This window comes from Ruditapes philippinarum, unplaced genomic scaffold (genome assembly GCF_026571515.1).
Source record: "Ruditapes philippinarum isolate M1 unplaced genomic scaffold, ASM2657151v2 ctg670_1_1_1_1, whole genome shotgun sequence".
Lineage (NCBI taxonomy): Eukaryota > Metazoa > Mollusca > Bivalvia > Venerida > Veneridae > Ruditapes > Ruditapes philippinarum.
The window spans coordinates 81,964-107,755 of NW_026851756.1; the positions used below are offsets into that span (position 1 = coordinate 81,964).

A 25,792-nucleotide genomic window follows, 5' to 3' on the forward strand; every position below is an offset into this window, starting at 1 on the left:
GATCAATACTGTTTCTGTTTTGATTTTGAAATTGGCTGTTCATTTTGCAATTACATTAATAATCGTTAATGTTTGTGTTTTAAGAATAAGTAAAAAACCTTGTTACTGATCACTTAAGGGTCTGCGTCCAAAGCTTATGAAAAACTTCGTTTTATGAACATTTTTACTACAATTTCACAATCCAATGTTTTGTAAAATATGAAAAACAAGATCAACAAGGAAAGGCGGCGTTCAATGAACGCAACCCCCATATGACCCAGCAACAAGAACCAATGGCAAGGAGCCAAAACATGTAACCTTAAATGTTATTCTATTACTAATGCATTGTACTACGATATTGATATATTTTATACCTCTATGCAAGTCATCAAGCAGCTCGACCACTGCCTCCTCATTCTGAGCCAACTCATATACAAATGCAGTCAGTTAATGGCAACTATCTTCTATTGAATGTTCATGATTATGTTCGCAACATGAAAACGCAAATATGTCTGTTTTTAACAAGAATGTAGTATTCATACCCTTGAAAAAGTACATGATACTCATTTTATCCATTCTAAACAGTGGTGGACCGAATAATCCCGTACTGTTTCGTGTTGCAAGGCAATAAACCGTATAAGACCTTGCTAATCCCTGCCTCTTCGTATAACAACGTATAACGATCGTGGCTTTCCGTGACAATGCCGTATTAATTAGTATTTAAACCGTAGCTTATGCGTAGGGTAACCGTACAATCCGTATCAAACCGTGGAAGTCCTTGACAAGATGGGGCCTACGAATCAGTACGGACTAGTACGGTTAGGGTTTTCCTACGGACCAGTATGTATCAGCACGGTTTAATACGGACTAGTAGGGATACGCTACGGTTGATATTTACGTGGCAAATGTGTGTGCATGTTCAAAAAATTGACAAGGATCACTACGGTTATACAAGGACTGTTACGATTGATGACGATAACAATATGGAGAGCTACTGACAAGTACGGGTAGCTACGGACGATGTCGGAATTAATCCGTGGCTCTTCCGTGGTCGTCTTCCGTGAACATGTGACCAGGGTATAAGGTTTTTATTTTTTTTAGAAAACCCACATCAAGAAGTCAAATTCAGTATTGACTGCATAAAGGTTGCAGCAACAGGAACAGCAACAGAATCGATGCAAGTTTTAAATACAGCAAGTCAAGTGATTGGAACAATGGCTTCTCTGTCATCAATATCTAAATCTCAAACATTGTCAACAAACAAACAGAAGTCTACTGCTAAAACAAAAGTCGATCCTGAAAATTCAACATACAACGGAGGTAGTGGCATTTTAGGTAAGAGGGGTTATCTAAATATTCGTGGACTTTTCAAATATCTCTTGAATGTCAGCGTTACTGTAATGAAATCTTATCAGCATATTCGTATTTATCGTATATTCTAACAAACTAAAATACAATGTATTATTCGACTTAGAATACCCCAAATGAAAATTATATCATAATACCTATGTTAATATATATATAATTACAATTATTATCTAGGGTATTCCAATGCCATTATGGATATATTTAGGTCATTATGCAATGTTGGCCGCCTTGAAACTCGGCATTATATTTTAAGGGCGAGTTGACATAATCAGTTGCAAACAACAAAGCGTTGAAGATTCATCATCTCAAGAAGAAAAAAAAAACTGTAATCAAGACAAACATGACCCCCAGAATTTTTTAAAAATAACTTCAAAACGTCATTTTGCACGTGCGCTCATTCACTAGCCTGAAATGGAAAAAATTAAATCCGAGTCGTAAGGCTGCCAAAATTGCATAATGACCTAAATCTTGCCATAATGGCATTAAAATACCCTAGATGTTGTTACTATATATAAAAGCAAAGGTATGAACTATTTGTTAGAATATGTATACCTTTAATCTTACTAGCAATTTTTGTTAAGCAAATATCATGAGAAGATTTTAAAAACGCACAACTACATGTTGACATAAATGACATAAATGTCCATTTTACTTTTATCGTTCACCTTTTCCTCTGTTATTTGAAATATTGCTCGGGATATATTTATTTAAAGAAAGTTAAATTTGGCATTGATATGTTGTGTATATCCTTTAAGATGGAAACAGTCCATGATTTCCTGGAACAACCCTAGCACATCTTTATAAGTCAATGTCTTTATATCAGGGAAGAAAGTCACAATTGCTAAAATGTATTTTCATAAACATTTATACTGTAAATTATATAAAGACTAAATAAGTGTATTCTTAGAACAAGACTGGTTTATAAAATTTAAAGTTTTTTTATTATTTTTTTAAGCACACGTTTTACAATTGCTTAAAAAGTACATACACTTAGAGGCACTTATAACCCGACACTTACATTGTGCAGTATAAATAGGTTATTTGTGGACGGATTATGTTCATATTTGGACCATACAAAATTCAACACATTATATTTACTACTTAGAATAATATTTACAATTCATCGAAAAGAAAATAGAAAAAATAACAAAACAAATAGGCTACTGTACAATGAAAAATCACAGAATGACTTAAAATTCTAACAAAATGAACAGTCTTTGAATCCCACTAAATCTGTATGTTAACCAGTTCTAACATTCTGAATGTCCTCCCAATTGACTATAACAACGTAAACACCTCTGCCTCACAGTCCTCTATTCCTTAACAAGGGCTTGCTCGAATTTCAGCCAATTGCGAGGGGCTTTTTGTCGTTTTCTCACACGCCTGTTCAATTCAGCCGACAAGTGTGATGTTTAGATCTGGTGACTTGAGCTGCAGGAGCTGCTGGAACTCAAGGAAGCCCTTATTCAGTAATGGAGAATTTTCCCCAAGCTTTTATGAGAAACAACGTCATTTCCATGAGACATGTTATAGCCATGAGAGGACACACAAAGTATAAGAACTGGTTAACATACATGTTAAGTGGGATTTAGATACTTTTCATTTTGTTACGATATTTACAGCCATTTTGTGATTTTTCATTTTGCAGTAGCATATTTGTTTTGTAATTGTCTCTATTTTCTTTTCAATGAATTGTAAATAAAATTCTAAGTTATAAGTATGATATGTTGAATATTTTAACCGAAAAATGTAAGTGTCGGATTATAAGTGCCTCTGAGTGTATGAACTGAGCTACAGTAAAATTTCTATTTGCTGAGGGATGATAATTTCCACTGTTAACACTCATAAATCTAACACTTAAAATAGATTTTGAAATATTTTTTTCAGTCAGGAATGTCCATGTCTTCGTTAACAAAAATCAAAGCAGCTGATAATATGCTAAGATTTTTGAGTGTAGGACAAATAAATTTCGTTTGTTTATCAACATTACATTTTCAATAACTTCTGTGTTTTTAAAGCATTGCGTTTTTAAAGTTCATTAGGACCCTGCATTTTATAAAATATGCTTCATATATTTAAATATGTTTAGATGATGCAGGAAGTTAATTATCACGAATGTAATTGAAATTGGATCAGCTTACTAGTTGCTATTTTATTGTCACTCTGTCAGACATTTAATCATTACTTATCCTCTCACAAAAAAATTGATGGCAAGCTTGTTGCCAATAATCTTTCTATTACCTTACTTGCATACTTACTGACTAGGTACCTCACTCGTTTCCTAAACTATTAGTCACTCACCCAAAACCTATTAACATCACTCATGCATTAACTTAACTCTCACGCTTACAAATGTTCGCATACTCATTGACTGACTACTTCGTTCACTCATTTACTCATTCACTTCTTTTCAATCACTTAGCAACTTGTTCAATCACCCACTCTCTCGCATACGCACTTTCGAAGCTAATTGATTTACTGGCAATCTTATAGCCATTTATGTCACTTACTCATTTTTCTACTCACTTTACTGAAGTTTACGCACTACCCTGCAAACAAACCTGAATCACTAATATTTACAGACTCACCTTACAAATAGACTTATTCTCTTACTCATTAACTCACTCACATTACGTACTCGTTCATTCACTCAACTCACGTACTCATTCGCATACCCACTCATATATTTAACGCAGATAAGACACTTCATCACATGACATAATTATGTAATTACGCAGACACTAACTAACACTTTCATCACGCACGTTTTACTTATCTTTTCACTCGCCCCTCACCAACTTACATAAATTACAACATTGACGAGACACTTAAATACTCTTAGTATTGAAAGCAAATTTTGATACCAAATAAGCTACGTTTTTCACAAGGTTATACACGTACACATATTTTTCACATAACCAAGAGCACACTTTCTTTTGCAACTGATTATACATGTAGATGCATGTATATAGTTTCTCAATCTATATATCGATCGATCTATCTATATATCGATCGATCGATCGATCGATCGATCGATCGATCGATCTATCTATCTAGCTATCTATCTATCTATCTATCTATCTATCTATCTATCTATCTATCTATCTATCTATCTATCTATCTATCTATCTATCTATCTATCTATCTATCTATCTATCTATCTATCTATCTATCTATCTATCTATCTATCTATCTATCTATCTATCTATCTATCTATCTATCTATCTATCTATTCTATCTATCTATCTATCTATCTATCTATCTATCTATCTATCTATCTATCTATCTATCTATCTATCTATCTATCTATCTATCTATCTATCTATCTATCTATCTATCTATCTATCTATCTATCTATCTATCTATCTATCTATCTATCTATCTATCTATCTATCTATCTATCTATCTATCTATCTATCTATCTATCTATCTATCTATCTATCTATCTATCTATCTATCTATCTATCTATCTATCTATCTATCTATCTATCTATCTATCTATCTATCTATCTATCTATCTATCTATCTATCTATCTATCTATCTATCTATCTCTATCTATCTATCTATCTATCTATCTATCTATCTATCTATCTATCTATCTATCTATCTATCTATCTATCTCTATCTATCTATCTATCTATCTATCTATCTATCTATCTATCTATCTATCTATCTATCTATCTATCTATCTATCTATCTATCTATCTATCTATCTATCTATCTATCTATCTATCTATCTATCTATCTATCTATCTATCTATCTATCTATCTATCTATCTATCTATCTATCTATCTATCTATCTATCTATCTATCTATCTATCTATCTATCTATCTATCTATCTATCTATCTATCTATCTATCTATCTATCTATCTATCTATCTATCTATCTATCTATCTATCTATCTATCTATCTATCTATCTATCTATCTATCTATCTATCTATCTATCTATCTATCTATCTATCTATCTATCTATCTATCTATCTATCTATCTATCTATCTATCTATCTATCTATCTATCTATCTATCTATCTATCTTTAGATAATGCAGGAAGTTAATTATCACAAATGTAATCATCAGTTATGTTCATGTACTTGAAATTTGATTCGCTTACTAGTTGGTATTATTGTCACTCTGTCAGACATTAAATCATTACTTAGCCTCTCACAAAAAAAATTGATGGCAAGCTTGTTGCCAATAATCTTTCTATAACCTTACTTGCATACTTACTGACTAGCTTACTCATCGATTCCTCAATTATGAGTCACTCACCCAAAACTTGTTGACCTTGCTCACGCATTCAGTCACGCTTACAAATGTTCGCAGACTCCTTGACTGATTCACTAATTCACTTCCCTTTCTTTTCTATCACTTATCCACCCATTCAATCACCCATTCTCTCACATACGCACTAACGCAACTCCATTTGTAATTGATTTACTGGCAATCTTATGGCCACTTATGTCACTTACTAATTTTTCTACTCAATTTACTCACTCACATACACACAAACCTGAATCACTTACATTTACAGACTCACCTTACAAATAGACTAATCCTCTAACTCATTAACTCACTGACATTACGAACTTGTTCATTTACTCAACTCACGTACTCATTCGCATACCCACTCACCAGGCTAGCCATTTTAGCCAAAAATAAGACCCAACCTCAAACAAATTCCTTGAGAAAAGATATTTATATATTTGTTATCTACTATATATGTGTTGCTACAGGAAAAAAGTCCTAAAAAGATCTAATTTTAAAATGCTATAAATGTCATGTATTGAAATCATGTGAGCTTTTAATTGGAAAAATCTGTGAAGTGACTTAACGCATATGGTCCTGGACAAAGTAACACAATAAAACACAAACATGCTTAATTTAATCTTAAACACTTAAACAAAGTTTATAACATTCAAATAGTCGCAACACTGCATAATTTTTACATTACCAATCAGACTGGTATAAAACATTACCCCACCCACTAACAATATTTTTTTTTTACTTTAAGTCAGATAACATTTAATATTATTGTAATTTAGCTCTACAAAGAAACGTAATTGTATGAATCTTTCTAAATTGATATTATAATTCAGAATTTAAATGCATTTTACACAAATAATTATGATTTTTTTTACATTGTATTTGCATTTCGGTTCTGAAAACCAATCCTTCGCAATGGGTTAATATTTTACCAATGTTAAACTGCATTTTTTATAAAATTTATTTAAGAAAGACATTTTAAAATAAAATGAAAATTAAAACACTGGAAAAACACAATGTTATTTCATTTTGTGACCGAGGCCCGACTATCCATATTGTCAACAACACTACTACACATGTACATATTACAAAGCCCATGTACAACGCTGAAATTATATCTTCTGTAATTTTTGTGCCCAGTGCTATTGATCTCTTAAACCTTCCCTTCTCACAGAGATATATTGTTCCGCATCTGTAAAAATGTTACAACATAATATGATAATTAAAAGGCAAACTTTGCATTCTGCTTTTAAAATGAAACAATTTAATGTAAAATTGAAAATGTAGGTACTATAGTGCAGCATGCTTGGATTTTGTTTTTAGAATTATAATTCTATACTGAATTGTCTACAAATAATTCATACATTAATGAGACACTTTTAGCCTCAGCAGTGAATACATCTTTCATCTTACATCATGTAATACTGTTAATCATAACAATTTAAGGAACCCTTACTGTGAAATATTATAATGTGCCATATAGGTAGGAACAATGAACAAAATGGCACCTAAACTTCCATAATGTTATAATTTCTACTTCGTTAATTCCACATATAACACAATACTCAAATAACTATTCTTGATTTCCTTCCATCGTTTATTTGTTGATAATGTTTCTAAATTTCTAATCTAAAATTAGTACTAAAAGCTGCATTAAATAAATTTCATTAAAACAGAAAAAGGGACATTTCATCGATAAATTGGGTTTCATATTGACTCCAGATCTTATTTTGGTGTCCAGTCAAAATGAGTTTTACAAGCAAAAAAACACACCTGCACATGGCTTCAAGTAGCAGTCCTAATTTAACGGAATATTTCCGCATTGTGATGGATGTTTTCATACAAATTTAATCTTTTTCGTGCAATGACTACTTTTTTTCTGAACGCCAGGTCTTATGCACTATGAAGCTAATACGGTTGAGGTGTGTTTGCACAAGAACATCCCATATTTGTTGTGTTTCAGATAGCAAATATAACACTGTGACATAGCGCATACATGAGCTGATTATATGTTAAAAACTTTAGTGTTACAGCGGGGTTTTACATTAAAACTGTTTTAAAGGTTAATAAAACTGTTGAATGCTTGGTTTTTAGGTAGGCCGACAACAAAATAGTTTCACATTTTATTTAATGCAGCCTTAAATTTACAGTCAGTGTTTTTCTTTCTTACATATATTTGACCAGTCACTGAATATTTTATTTCCCAAAATAATATGTTAACTCTCAAAACTTTAGTATCTTGACTGTCACTCTTGAATTCCCTTTGGAAATTTTCTACCAGTCAGTATTTACAGTAAATACTCTATCTCTCCATATTTGGAGGTTACCCTAGTGTTAAATGACAAACCTAAGCCATCTATATTTATGACGACAAGTGTTACTAAAATCAAACCGACTGATTCCTAGAATATTTATGATGGTAACCTATTAATGAGTTACCTAAAAAGATCTATTGCAGGCCACTTGTCCAGAATTTATGAAGATAACCGTTGACAAGGTTACCATACTAAAATCTCACAGACTGATACACAATCTAGCACCACAGATTTATAATTATAAATAATGACAACAAATGAGGTCTCAATTCTCATACAAACTATATCGTTAAATCAAAATTTAACCAGGTTAAAAATATAGATTGTTTTTCTTTGATTTACCTGTTTGTGTTTTTAAAGAAATGCTTGACCTTTTCAAACAGAGCTCATTTAGCCATCTCAACTAGGAAATGGAAAACTCGTGCCACATCCAATCAACGGATTGATTTATGTTCGACAAAACGTATGCTTCAGGCTGTTATCTCTCGCTAAATATTGTCTTCTGAATATAATGTTAAGCCCTTCCTCTGAAAATAAGGTATAAAAGTCCCAAAACATTATCAAAATATAGTATTAAAATGATATAATAGGGAAACGCCCAAGATAATGTTGGTATCAGCAAACCCTTTTGTATGTACATTTATTATAATCATGCTATAAAATGATTTGAATTTGTGTAGATATATAAATATCTGTTGTATAGACATCCAATTGTTTAGTTTTCATTCTTTCAATAAGATATAAATGTATCTAAAAATCACATACCATCTCCCATGGTGTAGAAGGATCGTGCCCATCCATCTTCTAGCTAATTATGCAACAACTGTTCTTAATTGTTGAAAAAAATGGGAAACATTTATTAAATATACATATTACTGACTCTGGTATCATAAGGGTAGATTATGAATTTTAGACAGCATTCGGAAAGAAAACAATCGAAACAAATATAATATTTTTTGCTTTTAAAAAGAATAAAATGGTTCAAGTTTTAAAATCTATATCAAATGCAATTTTAAGTCTGGTCTGTTAACACCTCATTTTTCCTCTCCGAATATGTCATCCTAGTATTTATGTAAATTTTGTGTTTTAAAAGCCATTTTGGTAAGTGAAAACTAGTGCAATATAATAAGATTATCAGACTAGTCCAAATTGTCCAGATTGGAAGAATAAAGAATAGTTAAAAACATAAGACATGTAAGATATAAAACTTTGTTTTGTTTGTCTGTTTGTTTCATTTTTTACGCCCTTTTTCAACAGTATTTCAGTCATATAGGCGGGTAGTTTCCTAACCATCGTTCCTGGAGAGTTATACCAGTACTTGACTACCTTCCTCCGCGCTAAACAACCAAAGCATCTCCCGGGGATCGGGGATCCCTGATTGAATGTACGGGGTGACTTTTAACAGCCTCCACACGGCACAAACAACGCTGATGTGGCGATAAAATAGAGAGATATAAGAATCATGAAAGAAAGCCCAAAATTGAAAATGTTGCAGGCTCGGTTTGATTGAGCTTTTTCATGGACGGTACTATCAAGTGCAAACTACATCCTCATCCCCTAGCACCGGCTTAAGCTGGATTTAACATTTAACATGAACTGGTAAAATTTAGAATTTTAAAACATCCGCAGATGTGTTCATATTGCGGTTATCATGGAACCTTCAATGTGACACGTTAGTGCCATTCCATGAAAAGTGGCATATGGTCCCTAAGTAAAAAAATCGTATGCCCTTAAAGAGAAAACAATAGGCGGAACTAAATAAAATGGAATTTTGAACGGGGATCTGAGGTTATGAAGCCTGCATATCACAGATATAACGTCAAAAAACTAATTTAAAAAGCAGGCCTCATATCATATGGGTGAGTTAAGTCGTACAACGGCCTATTTACCTTGTTTATACGATAACATGAGAAGGAATATATCCTGGTTTATTTTATTTGGAAAGGATATTGCCCATGGACAGTAGATAGCATATAAGGTAAAATCCTTGTCTGATGAATAATTTAGAAGGGATAAGCCATGGTTTATATAACCCAGAAAGATGATTGCACCTGATCAGTTGATGACATCTAATAATTTTGAGGTTATTGGGTTAAAAATCAGTGTCACAGTGACGCTAAATGTAAAATTATTGACCAGTCAATAAGTTGTATAAAAGGCACTTTCATAGGCTGGTGAAATAGGGGCATCCTTGTACTGTAGCACATGTCTAGTTAATTAGGGAAATTCATATTAATGGTGTAATCTGATTTTTGGTTATTTATCTCGTGGCCACGACTTAGCTATCTCGTGGCCAAACTTAGTAACTCGTGGCCACGACATAGTATCTCGTGGCCACAAGATAAATAAAAACACACACATGTCACCTTTGTGCCACCGTATACTTCCGATCTTTCCACGAAAATATAATAAACGTCGCCAGAAGTGCATAACATCAAAGTATGGTGTAATTTAAGAGATACGTTTGAATATCGATTTTTTCTCAACTTAATGATCGATTTTTCAGGATTTTACAGAGAGTTATTTTTAGGACTTTTTTCTCAAAATGTAGATTATCTTTATCATTTATTTAATCGTGAAAACATTTGTGAAGGAATTAGTTTTACCATATTTTTATTATGACTGGCCTATCACATATTTAACGCAGATAAGACACTTCATCACAATACATATGTACTTACGCAGACACGAACTTACACTTTCACCACGTAAGATTAACTTATCATTTAATTCGCCCCCTCACCCACTTACATACAACATGGTGATGAGACACTTCAAAATTCTTAGTATTAAAAGATTTATAATGTAATATACTAGAGATAATATTAGGACAATAACATTTAAACATCTATTTGAATTATTAACAATATACATATATTTGCATCAATTTATATCAATACTTCACTTGTGAAAGTGCTTGACAAGGATAGCATAAATATATTTTGAAACATGTATTTTCTTCAATTGTCAGCGTTTATCATTTTGTTGTTCATGCACAGTAAGTTTATTGTAGTTAATTTTATATGCAAATGCACATTTGTTCTGTTTATATGTTTGTATTTTTTCATCATTTGAATATGATAATTAAGAGCAAGATTTGACAAAATGTTTATCTTTTTAATGAAATAATTCTGTTTTATTTGACAATCGTGAAGTTTATTTATATGGCAGCTACCTGTTAAAATATTGTTGATATTTTGTATTAGCCTGATGTGTTGACCAGTTGTTTCAATACAATTGAATTGTAATGATAGAGCTTGATATTGTTAAAAAAATTTACATTTGACAGAATCACATAGTCTCCCAGAAGGATTCTGTAACAGGGCTGAAAGTCAACAGAGTAAGTAGAATATATTATGTGAACAGTTTGTCTAATCTAAAAAGAAAAATGTATTCGTTTCAGACGTTTAATACATTTAGATTAATTTTAACATCATTATTTTATTTAAGATAATCAGGATGCTGATACATATACGTTAAAGCAGCACGCCCCCAGATTCATCCTAATTTTCATGAAAATTTTGAAAATGTATTTAAAGGTAAAATATTGTGAAATGAACAAAGAAAGTACTTGACACTTTACAATCGGCACTTAAAATCCACGTAAATTACCAAAAAGTGGTCAAAATATGCATCAATAGCCCCTACTGCGTTAGTAACGCAATTAAAATATTGTGAGAAATACTACAAAGTACAGTCATTAATTGCAGATAAGATATAAATTATCACTTGAATCTTTAATTTGTTTTCTTTTCTCAAAGTTTTAGTATGGTTTTTCCAAGTTTAATTTTCTTGAATTATTTTGGGTCATCTGGAGGCATGCAGCTTTAAAAGGCATTTGAAAGCAAATCATATCACTATTATTCATTAATGAAGATGGTACTGAATCAATTTGTCACCCGAAGCTCAAAAAGCGTAGAAATTGTGAAACAGGACACCCATATTTAAGATTTTGAACTCTAACTTAAACAGCTAAGATATACTATTTTAAGATAATCAGGATGCTGATTATTCATTAGTGAAGATGGTACTGTTCCTTAGGAACTTGCCAATCTATCCTTTAAAAGATGAACATATGAATCTAACGCGCAAGATATTCTTATGAACTTGCAGACCCATATACTACAGAAATTGTGAAACAATACAGCCATATTTAAGATTTTGAAACTTAAACAGCTAAAATTCCTAGTCTAGAAATCAGCTCTTCTATGATATAAACCACATTCTGATAGAACTGAGAGTTTTGGAAAATGCTTCATCACTGTTTTTTTTTCTTAATAATAATTTTGTTATATTTGCTAGCTTGTAATTATTAAATACTTATTTAATACCCATAAACTTGAACATTTATAATAAAGCATATATTGTGTGATAAAATAATCATATTAATTTTTCTTACAGTTTTAAGAATATGTACAGAGGACCGGATGCAAGATGCAACGACTGCTTATATTGATACTTTTGAGGCTTCTAAATTTAGAAACACATCTTGTGAATGTCACATCTTACCTTCTAGTCACTACACTATTTTGGTGTTTAAGATGATAATTATCACTCAAGGGTCACCATTGAAATTTGAAATAAAGGGAAAAGTTCTTGATAAAAAAACTAGCGCACATATAGTACGTATCGAGGAAAACACTAAGCTTAAGTTTATTACTCAAACAACTCGGAAACAAGAGGGAGCTTGTCTCGCCATCTATCCAAGTACGTACCACATTTATATTTCAATTACAGATCATTTTGATACATTGTAGATATTGATTTTAAATTGAACATAAGTCTCCAGACCGTAATCATTTAATGATTCTTGTTTTATGTTTTAGGTGGGTTGCGTGTGTGTGTGTGTGTGTGTGTGTGTGCGTGTGTGCGTGTGTTGGTGCGTGCGTGCGTGCGTGTGAGTGTTCTTTAATTTTGATTTCGAGATGACCAAACATTAAGCATAATAAATAAGCTTTAAGTTAGGTAAAGATTTATTTTCTGTTTAGGAAAACCAAGTCAAGAAGGCACATTCAGTATTAATTGCAAAAATGTTGTTACAACAACAACAACAACAGGAACGATGCCAGTATCAAATTCAACTAGTCAAATGACTGAAACCATGTCTTCTCTGTCATCAATATCTAAATCCCACACATTTTCAACAAAAAAACAGAAGTCAACTGCTCAAACAAAAGTCGGTCCTGAAAATACAACAGACAACGGAAGTAGTGGCATTAAAGGTATATTCTAACAAATTGAAAAACAATGTATCATTCAAATTCAAAAGTCGCAGAAGGTTTTTTTATCAGTTAATGTAAAGATTCCAAATTCAATTGTTTGGCTCATTTTAATATAAAAAGAAACGGCATTACTTATTTATTAAAACAATATGTATACATGTATATGATTGATAACAACTTTTGTGACGCAAATGACATTTAGTAGAATTTTTTTAACTGAAAACTGCTTGTTACATACATAAATATGTTGATTTTGATTTTTTCATTCAACGTTTATTTCAAAATAGGCTTTATAATTTTTTTTAGCTAAAATATATTTTAATATACAAATAAAAAAGAATCAATACATAAAGAGCATGTTATGTACGTTAAAATTTTTCCTTTTTTTAGTATTTTTCTAGAGGTCTAGGTGCTGCACTTGTCGATGTGATTCATTTGTAAATACGGTCTTGGGTCTTATTTTTAGCTCACCTGACCACGAAGTGGTCAAGGTGAGGTATAGTGATGGGGCTCTGTCCGGCGTCCGTCGTCATGCGTCGTTCGTCGTCAACAATTGGGTTGTTAACAGTCTAGCAGTCACAGTTTTAATTGGATCAACATTAAACTTTGTAGGAATATTTGTCTCAATGAAATACAGATCGAGTTAAAAGATGGGTTATCTCGGGTCAAAAACTAGGTCACAGGGGCTAAAAATAGACAAAGCTTGTTAGCAGTCTAGTGGCTACAGTTTTGATCTAAATATTCTGAAAATCAATCAGGGATGTTTGTTTTGATGATTTCTAGGTCAAGTTAGAAGATGAGTCATCTCCGGTAAAAAACTAGGTCACAGGAGCTAAAAATAAAAATAAAATATTAACTCTCTAGTGGCTGCAGTTTTGTTCCAAATAGTCTGAATATTTGTCAGGAAGGTGGTTTTGATGATTTCTAGGTCAAGTTTGAAGATGGGGCATCTCTGGTCAGTCGAATACTAGGTCACAGGAGCTAAGAGTAGCAAAATCTTGTTAACATTCTAGTGGCTGAAGTTTTGATATAAATATGCTGGAAATTTGTCAGGAAGGTTGTTTTGATGATTTCTAGGTCAATTTCGAAGATGGGTAATCTCCGGTCAAAAACTAGGTCACAGGAGCTAAAAATAGAAAAAGCTTGTTAACACTCTAGTAGCTGCAGTTTTGATCTTTCAGGAAGGTTATTTTCAAGATTTCTAGGTCAAGTTTGAATATGGGTGGTGTCCGGTCAAAAACTACGTCACATTGCCAAAATTCGGAAAAACCTTTTTAACACACTAGAGGTCATATTTTTGATTCAATTGTCATCAAACGTGGTCTGGATGCTGTCTTAGACATTGCTTAAATGCGGTTGATGGGTCAGGGGAGCGATCTAGGGCCATCATGGCCCTATGGTTCAGTATTAGATATTTATATGTTTACAAAAATGTCTTATAATTGTAAAGTTATTCTATCAAAGAAGGTATTTTATTTGACATAAATGAATTTGTTTTATTTGAGACATGATCTACTTTGAAATGAATTGTGAGTACATTTTAATGAAGTTTGAAGTTTTGTGTGTGTAGCATAATACCTTCACTGCGAAGTTGCAAGAAAAGATTTATTTGAACATTCATAGGTTTAGCAGAGATGTTCGGACTTTTTTTATTGAAAATACATTCCTCTATAACATGTTTTGCAATTTCTTGCTTTGTTATGAAAAATATGAAATAGACACCTGTATATTTGTATTCCTTTACGATATCTAAAGTTTTTGATTTTTGAATGTAACAGTATAGTAGAGTATTTTACCCTTGAATAAATTTAGAACTTTATTTTAGAAGTATTAAATTTAAGTTTTCAAGCATCACAGTAATCAGAGGAGATATTTAAAATGTTTTGCAGTTTTTCCTGCAATTTCTGTCATTGAAACAGTTCTGTCTGCGCAAAGTAGCATGGAAAGTTTACAAAATATACAGCAACAGTTTCGAACTCATTATGTTGAATTTCAACCCTAATGTGTTCTTACTGATGTTCATGAAATCACTAATATCATTTAAACATACAGAAAAAAGCAGGGGAGATAAATTTCCACCCTGTCGGACGCCCACATGTCAAGGGAAATAATCAGTTTTTACTCTATTTACAAAAATGCATGACTTAGCGTTTTCATACATATTTTCATAAGATTTAAGAAAGATCCGTATATTGTTAAGAATAACTTTTACCCAAAAAACATCTCGCCAAATAATTTCGAAGTGTGTATTTATAAAACAATAATGAATTTATAAAGAAAAAGTTAAGTTATCAATTTCATTACCAACAATGAAGTTACCACTGTATTATCTACACGTATATTAAAAAAATCATAATAGTAATGTTTGTTTTTCAGTACCAATTGTGGCTGCATGTATCGCTGCTTTCATATGCTCAGCAGGTTTTGTAATTCTTATCGTTATAATTTGCAGAAGGTTTGTTCTATAATTGTTAATATGATTTTTGTTTTGTATTTGTTATATTTATATACCAACATATGTTGATGTGTTGCTTGACAAACGAAATAAAATTAAAGCCAATTGGAAATCAGAGCAATCAGACTCATAGTTTAGATCTATTTAAGCTATTTCTTGCATTCCTCTGCATTTGTTTTGCCTTTATTGTGATTCGGATTTCCCAAGAAAGCTATTTTAGCCATGCAATCAAATAGAGAAAATAAAAATTTTTAAAGATAATAGATTATTATTATTATAATATACCTGTATCAATACAACAAACTAACTATAGCATCGTGGAAGGAAAAAATATTCATCAAAGATAAAATACAACATTCCAAATCTTAAAATACACTAACAGAATATAAATCTTGTGATTTGCGAAAAAAAGTTCAATTACGAACATACGGTACAGAATGTCTTGCAGCATCTGTACATGTACCACATTGGTGATTTAATCCAGTGTTTTATAGTATTGCACATTGGATACCTACGGCCGAACCATTCACATTGGTCATATTATTTCGCCGATATCGAATCGATAAGAGGTGTGCCAAAGACAACTTTTCATTGGTTGCCTCATAATTTTTTGAGACGATTAAAACCAATCAAAACGCTCGTTCTATACGACGTTTGATGAGAAGTTAATTCTAGAAAATATATAACAACTGTGGTCTCTGCTTGTGGAATTATTTTGTTTCGGGATAGTTTTGCCTTTAATATTGGAAGACACGTGAAACAGGTTTACATCGTGGACACTGCTATTTTGTTTCTGATAGTTGTTTGACTTTCATCTCGGAGAATATGAATTTTGCTAAACACGATTTCATTGGTTTATATCTTACGTACATGATGCTGTTTATCGACACAATTTAACAACAAGTGATAACATGTTATATTACATGTAAAATCAGCCGTAGGTATCCGAAGATGATTTGTTGCTGATTTGTTATTACAGTTGCACACTTGTTAATAATATAATTAAAAGTATAGTTGCATGTACTAGTATTTTCTGATTGAAATGTTATTTTCAATATTGCGTAGTAGTAATATCAATTGTACACGTGATGCTTATGAAAAGGTAACATGTCATCTTAAAGAGACTCCACTGAGGTTTAAAATCCTATAAACAAAACATTTGAATTTCTTACATAAATGAGCTGGGGCACTTTAAACAGAAATATTTGCAAAGACAGTTAAGAAATATACTTTGAAATAAATTGAAAATCGTATTTCTATGTTTTTCTAAGCCTAATTTGAGTGAAAAGCGTTTAAACGCTTTTCATTTTGGGTCATTCTTTTACAATTTGAATAATTATTCTGGAAAAACGATGTGCGGGAATGATCTGAAATTTTGCACAAAGTTTATTTGTCTCAACCTACATAAAATTGAACATTTATCTGGAAAAATATTTTCAGTCCCATCATGTCAAAAAAACCTCAATGGAGTTCCTTAAATAGTATTATCATAACTCACATTTGGAACGATTGTTGTAATGATGGATCTAGTGTTTGTATATTTAAGGCATCGGTCTTTTAAAGAAAAAAAACAATCAATCAAATGAAGTCACAATGTCTGACTTAGACCCTAACACAGGACAAAGTGAGTGTGATACTAACACTTACGAAATACCTGACCAAAATGTTTATGAAGGTCTAGATAGGCAAGACAATGTTTCATCGAGTGAAATGTACCAGCATCTGTATACAGAAACCAAGAATCCAGATTGCGAAATGTAAGTACACAATAATTAGAAAGGAATAAAACTTTTATAAATGTCATATATAACACATCGGTAAATATTGATACAATTTTTCTTATCATAATTGACATCTTAAAGCGATTGTTGTAATGATGGATCTAGTGTTTGGTATATTTCAGGGATCGGTCTGTTAAAGAAAAAAGAAACAATCAATCAAATGAGGTCGCAGTGTCTGTCTTAGAACCTAACACAGAACAAACCGAGTATGATACTAACACTTACGAAATACCTGACCAAAATGTTTATGAAGGTCTAGATAGGCAAGACAATGCTCTATCGGATGAAACGTACCAACATCTATATACAGAAACCCAGAATCTAGATTGCGAAATGTAAGTACACAATAATTAGAAAGCAATAAAAGTTTTATAAATGTCGAGTGTCATATATAACACATCGGTATATATTGATATAATTTCTTTTGAATAAAGAAAGAGTAAAACATAATCGTTACATACAATACAGATTACATTTACTATCTACTAAGCTTGATATACAAAGTTGTATATTTTCCGTCCTTTGAATCGCGTGAATGTACTTTGGCTGTGCTCATGAGATGTCTCCTGTTATTTTAGCCAGACAATTAATACAAAGTATAAAGGAGTAACAAATGAATCAACAATGGAATAATTTTACTTCATTTCAGTTTGTATTTATTTTGATAAAATATTAGCAGCTATTTATAAAATTCCTCAAATGGTTTATTTTGTAACAACATCATTAAAGTGGTTAATTCAAATATTGCTTTTTTCTCCTATGGTTAAATCAATTAATGTACAATTAATACAATTAATGCACCATCCCATTCTTATAAGTTACAGAATATGTATGTCATATATTAAAAGTATATCGCAAAAAATAACTGTACCGTCTTTAAAATTCGCCACGAGTCCTTAGGGTGTTTATTGTCATACTATGTTGATTAATTCATCTTTATTTCTTTATATAGCAAAACGCAAAAACCTTAGTCACCGACTGTTCGGACACATACAGTTTGGAAAAAGAGCATAACAATACGCATGATAGTATTTGTGACAGCATATATCATGTGAACTCGTCAAATGAATATGAAAGTTATAAAACTAAGGCAACTGATCATATGTACGAAACACTACAAAAAGACAAATGATACATACTAAGAACGACGTTATCTAAGATTAAGGAACACGAGTTTGTCTTTTCATGTAGGCATAAGCTCTCTTTATACTAGGCATCGGAATTACGTTAGACTTAAATGAATGCTAGAACTTGCGAAACAATATAGCTAAAGCTACATGAGTTGAAAAAAGTGTAATCAAGAGGTTTCTTGGAAGCGTTCGGCAACACCTTAAATAAATCTGATTCCATGCACACCTATGAAGCATCTATAATAAATTGATATGATGAAGTTGGACTTATAAAAATAATATCCTTATCTAGAGAAAATAAAATACAGAGTTTACAAAAAGGAAACGTATACTTATTTTCATTAAGGCTTTATGATTTAACAATAACAAAGAAAAAGACAAATCATTTTTAACAAAGAAAAGTACATTTAGATCTACACAAAAGTTTGAAATCTATTTTTTTTCGTTTAAACAAAAATTGTATGTATTTTTGTTTATGTAGAGCTAAGATATTTTTATTCATTCAAAAAACTGACACCCCGTATTTATCCATTGTTTCATTATAATTCAAAAATCAACGTAAATAGCTTGCCAATATAAAGTGGTTTTAGTTGTCATCATGTATCTTATATAAATAGATAATTTTTACAGCTGGTTTTGAAAGATTATAATGAACAATAATGCTTCCAGACTAATGCTTAAATAAGAAAAAATCATTGGAAATAATAAAAGCTTGAGGTATAGTTTTTAGAGAGAAACTTACAATTTCACTACATATCGAACGATAGTTATGAGATTTTATAACCATAATTGTAATGTGGTAACCCTAAATTGAGAAAGATTTAATTTTGGTGAACGCATCGGTCGGTTAGGTATTATTTCTATTGTAACATAACTAATCTTGCCATTCCATAAAAATATAATGAACATATTTTTTTAAGATAATCAGCATATTTATGCAAAACTATTGAGTTGTTTTAGGGTATTTCATTATTGTATTGTAGATTACTTTGACAGTGTTTATTTAATTCACAGTTTTTGCAGTGATAACTTTGTACAAGTTGTAACATTTTAAAGGATGCGATTTGTGATATCTAATATTTATAACTGTGTTCTTCTATATATCATTGTGTTGTTCTTGGTGTCAAGCTATCATCCCTTAACGATGAAGAAGATACAAAATTTCAGTTTTGCGAGTTTTCAATCAGCGGATGACCATGCCGGAATGTAAGATTTCAATGATAAAGTTATGAAACGTTCATATAATCTACAAAAGGCACTGACTTATATTATCTTATCACTTCTACTTTATGTACGCGATTTTTGTAAAACAAAAGAAAGAAAAGGAAGCGGCCAATTCGAAATTTGTAAATATTTTTGATGTTTTACGTCATGTTCAAATTGATCAATTTTGAGCTTTAGAATAAGAGATGCACATGCATGATTAAGTTTAAATTGAAATTTTGTATTATGTTAAACTGCATATTGATAGCACGAATAAATTTATATTTTACCTTCATTTAGCATTTACATATTAAGATATTAAAAGATATCATCCTGCTAAATCTCATGATTACTGGTGTTATAATGGACATAAAGTTATGATATTTTATTTCATATTTAGCGCAAGAGATGTATATATGTTACATATAAAAATAATATACCCATATCTGGGTGAAAAATACAGCCAAACAACATAATTACTACATATAAAATAATATTCCAATGTCTTGGTGAAAAATACCGAAAACATAACAATTACATAAATAAAAAAAAGTATTGACTATTGATAACCGTTTGGGAAAACACCCTGAGGAGGAAGAAATTTGGAGGTGTTGGTAAAATTCAGACTGAGCAGATGTAGCGTGCTTTTCAATTCTAAGGGGTCAGGGGATATATCCGAATGACGGCCCATTTATATCAAACGAAGATGACATACAGCAAAATTGTCATACAAAGGAGTATTTTTGTACCTTTAATTACCTTTAACTTCAATATTTAAAAATGTCATCCTCGGACCTTAACCACGGCTTGGCTTATTCCTTTCCAAGTCATTGCTTGGACAAGAATAAAGATGTACGTAAGAGGAGTTCAGACATATGTACAGATAAACCATCCTATCACACTTGTTTAGTTTGGGAATAACAACTGAAGAAATTCATTAAAGGGTAAAACAAAGTAAGAACACAAATACCCTATATATTCATACAGTAAGAGTTAATGTATTTTTTGAGAAGCTGCTATTAATGACACAACTGACTGAATTATTTTATTGACAGACAAAGTAGAAAGACAAATCGAGGCATAATATGGGCACAAAATTGTCAGAAATTTGACTTCTAAACTGATGAAGATAACATAAAATGAGCGGAGAAGCATAGGTTCTGCACTACACACCACCACACCACCTGAGCCATGATTGAACTTATTTATTTAAGGGGTAATATTGGTTATAGAGCAGACACGAAATTGTCTAACATCTGACCTCCAGATGTGACCATTACCTTTTTACCTTTAGTCAGTACAGCGACGGCATTGGTAATATGCATTGTCTTGCTGAGATAGATACATATTTTAGCCCAGTTTTAAGATAGGTTTTCAAGGTTTAAGTATTTTAGGACAGAAAGAGTAACAGTTGTCCGACAATTACTGTTTTCCGTTACGACCAGCGCGTTTCCTCTGAGAATAATAAGCGCAAAGCAAGACAGTATGATGATAACAGTACAATGATGGAGTACTGTCACAATCATACTTCACATTTCGTACTGTCACAATCGTATTGCCATCACCGTACTGTCACAGTCGTACTGTCCTATTGTCACTATCATACAATCATACTGTCACAATCGTACTGTCACCATCATACCGTCACAGTCGTATTGTCACAATCATACTATCACCATCGTACTGTCACAATCATACTGTCACAATCGTACTGTCACCATCATACCGTCACCATCGTATTGTCACAATCATACTATCACTATTGTACTGTCACAATCATATTGTCACCATTGTACTGTCACCAGCGTATTGCCACCACCGTTATGTCACAATCGTACTGTCACCATCGTACTGTCACAATCATACTGTCACTATCGTTTTGCCACCAATGTACTGTCACCATCGTACTGTCCTATTGTCACTATCATATCATCATACTGTCACAATCGTATCGTCACCATCATACCGTCATCATCGTACTGTCACAATCATACTGCCACCATTATACTGTCACCATCGTACTATCACAATCATACTGTCATATTGTCATTATTGTACTGTTGTACTGTCACCATCGTACTGTCACATACCATTTTCAAAACAAAATATCAACACGGAGGAAGACGTTGACGATGTCATAAGAACGCAATAGCTTAAAAGGCATGTTTCTTCAACTGACGTCATGCTGAGTGAAATATTTGCGTATGCTTGACAAGAAGAAGGCAGTTAAATGGTGAAGCGCGCAGTACGATAGTGACAATCGACAGTACGATGGTGAAGCACGATATTAAAATGGTGGAAGACCATTGTTCTGTCGTATTGTCGCGTTTTGCTGTCGTACTGTCACTGTTGTTCTTTGTACTTATCGCTTTCAGAGAAAATATGCTTGCTCTAACGGAACACTGTAGACTAATGGCTCTCTGACATTTTATCTTCGCAACATCTTTCCTTGTTTAGGTGGACAAATGAATTGAATTACTTTTTTGTTTGTGTGAGGGCCAATTTAGAAAACTAACCATTAATGACAGAAAATGACCTTACTCATCCCCATTGATTTCTATTCAACAGTAAAAGGCAAATGACCATTAAATTTTCAGTCCGAAAAACTAATTGTCATTGAGAAATTACGCGTATGATTGAACCAGCTACCCCTGGATTACAAATTCAATTCATGGGTCATCACTTTTAATGTTCTCTCAGCAAAAGTATTTATTACATGAAGCAAAGGAGTAGTATAAAACTGAACTTGTTATAAAAAATATAGCTAGGTAATATTTTTTCTTTTACATGTCTCAAACATAAAATGTAAAAATACATGTGTTATTTCAAGCCACACTTTAACAGAATAATGTTATGAATTTACCAAAAAAAAATTATATCTTTAAATTGCGAATATGTATTATTATATAAACATTATTTTGTTGGACTTTGACAATAAATACAACTGAAGCCTTCAATTGGTTTTAAGAAATCATGCCATAAGTCAAACTGATATGAACAAAATCAACACACCCTTGTCAATGGGCCTTCATGTCACCATATGGATCACAAGTGAAATATTTGGAAAATCATATAATAAATAATAAGATAATAATATCATATAATAAGGTTATCATATAAAATATTTATTTAATTATCTGAAGATATTTTCTCGTTTGTGCATTTACAATAAATCTGGCGACTGTTCGAAGTTTGCTGTAAACAAGAAATGTCTTTTATCTCGTATACCTTTTTCAAACATCAAATTATAACATTAAAATAATACCTGCCATTTGTTCACCTATTTTAATCAACGGCATATCAATTTGTTCATTACTAAAATGCCTTAATTAATGTTGACTTTTTTATGCTATGCAAAACCAGAAAATTCCATCATTCAGGCCTCTCAATAGTCTGATATTTTTCTTAAATAAGATCAGATGTTTGTTTAATCATCATATTAAAACAATAACATTTTTGTTCAAACTAATTTTTTGTTTTAAAGTGATACATTTTGTTGGCCTGGTGTACCTTACATTTAGTGTAGTTATATTTGCATGGTTCTTTGGTTTTATTGATACTTTAAATAATGAAAGAAAAGTGAACGCCTTTAAGGCTAGCAGAAATAAACTTCTGTAAGGTATGTTTTCTTGATAAGTTAGTCTACTTAGAATATCTTTATAATAAATAACTTTCCATACAAAAGAATGTTGAAAATTTTCAAAAGTAGACACTATATTTGTATTCATTGTTGCACTGTGATACAAATTGTAACATTATTAATGTAAATATTATACCCTAAGCCTTAGAATATTATAATACAATCATGTATATTGTAATAAATGTTGTAAATCTATCAGCAAAAAGAATAGTCATTACAAATTTACATACTTGTGCAGTTTTGTCTTTTTCTGTGAAACAACAAATGCCATTCAAGCCATTTTGAAATATTTCATTCACCATTAACTTGAAGAAATTATGTTTCACTTAAAACATAGTCATGTTATACAAGTGATAAACTTGCAATAATTTAGATTGCCACTTTGAAACACAAACAATCATGCTAATATTCGTATTGAAGTGTAGCAAAAAATATTAATTAAGGTCCAAATTTATGCAACAAAATATACCTACGTATTTGAAAAAAAAATGGTTTATGATATTAATTTGCTGAAAATTACTAATTCATATTTCCTTTAACGTTAACTAAAGAGAATTTATGATAATAAGTATATTTCAATATTTGCGATAGATTTCTGTAATTCTACACACATTCAGTTGTTTTTTTTATTTAACCCCACCAACCGTCCCTACAAAATTTGAAAAGTACTTGAAAACAATAAAAATACATGAAAAAAGAGAAAAAATGCTGCATTAAATGACATGTAAAGTAAAATGAAAAAAGAAGAGAAATAAAATTTACATATTTCGGCGAATTTTGTATTTTTCCGATTTTGGGGTGAAATTACCCCACCCACTTTAACCAAGTATAAAACTTACAAATTATGCAATTCCTTTCGTTTTTTTAATGATAAATACTTAAAATCACATAGTATTTACGAAAAACAAAACAATATTAGAATTTAAGTAGCTACTTGGAATATTTTTGTTATTTCTAGGTAACCATATTAGAAAAATCTGCAAAAAATAGGCTTTTTTCTTTGATATTTTGAAAATTTTAAGACAAAAACCTGAAAAGCTATATATTTCATTGTTATTTAATCATAACTTGATTATTTCTGAAATGTTTGCACACCTTTTTACCCAAACACGTCATAATCTTTGCTGTAAAATTTACCATAATAAGATATATACCTGTTTTGCATAAAATCGGCGGCCATCTTTGACGCCATCTTGGATTCTGAAGCGTTGTGAAAGCAAAATTTTGTAAGATTTGAATTTTTGTAAAGGAGAGTCTATATACTTACTCTGGTGTAAGTTTCAGATTTGGACAAAAATTTTGATTAAATTGCCCTTGGCTCTTAGGCTATATTTAGATATTGTAAAATATCATGCTGCTAAATCTCATGATTACCGGTGTTACAATGGACATAAAGTTTTGATATTTGATGCCATATTGAGCGCAAGAGATGTAGATATGTTTTATTATCTATGTGTGTCTTTGAAATAAAATCAGAAAAACAAGATTTTTACTATTTTAAAAGCCGATCCTTCTAGAGATTTTTCTAATTTTGCTGTTTTAGTATCTACCTTGCTTAGACATAAATTGACTGTTCTTGCAGTTGTACTCGGCAAGAACGTCAAGTTTGTTTGCATCTTTCCTCCATATTTATTGTTAAATTGAAATTTCAAATAAATTAACAATCTTCAGAATGCAATGAATGAGTTAGTTTCTTTTCGTTAGGAGGGCCTATTCAAATATTCCCTTACTCTACTTTAGGTTGTTATTACTCAAGCATTGGGCTGAATTCGCTGGTGTCGTTTTTTAACTTTTTCATTCAGAGATGTTTTTTTCTGTGTTTCTTATTTTCTCTCCATCACCTTTCTTTTGAGAAAAATCATGTGACATTTGGCTCATACCGAATCTTGATTATGTTTCTTCAGGTCTAATGGCATACTGTATATCATGTTATATATTGCTTATATTTTCGGGACTTTGTTTCAATTTTGAGTGCATTGTTGTATGAAAACGGACGGCTAAATTAACATACGTTTGTTACTAGAATAATGCAATTTGAAATAAACTGAAGCATACAAAAAATGCTGTCAACAAATTTTATGAGATTAAACATGGTTACACTAACAACGCATTTATTACAAAATTGAATATTTTCAAAAAGAAGAGAAAATGGAGACATTCAGTCTATATGTATATTGTACATTTAATTTGTACAATTTTGCGCAAAATATAGGTATATAGTAAATGAAATTATTTAATTAAATTAAAATTTCAGACAGATCCTGAAAAAAATACCGGTGTTTATCATAACTTTAGTGTTACTGGCAGTTTTGCAGTTAATTATTCATCGTGCAGGACAGTATGATAGCTTGGTGTCAAAATGATCTGCTCATTTAACAAACTAGCTAACTTATGATCAATTTAATCTAAACTGTCCGACCTACAACAACC

At 31.4% G+C, this 25,792-nt stretch overlaps 2 protein-coding genes across 3 annotated transcripts in view; one reads left to right on the top strand and one right to left on the bottom strand.

Annotated features, from left to right (window-relative positions):
* LOC132738903 (location of vulva defective 1-like) overlaps positions 1-25,792 on the bottom strand; it is a 176,048-nt gene that overhangs the window by 20,500 nt on the left and 129,756 nt on the right. The gene's annotated exons all lie outside the window — the stretch shown is intronic.
* On the top strand, positions 10,755-17,718 carry LOC132738886 (uncharacterized). Its single transcript, XM_060726500.1, has 6 exons — positions 10,755-10,929; positions 11,221-11,271; positions 12,333-12,638; positions 12,920-13,153; positions 15,530-17,365; positions 17,512-17,718. Exons 1-5 carry the CDS (start codon positions 10,881-10,883, stop codon positions 15,619-15,621), a joined length of 732 nt encoding a protein of 243 aa, XP_060582483.1. The 5' UTR covers positions 10,755-10,880; the 3' UTR covers positions 15,622-17,365; positions 17,512-17,718.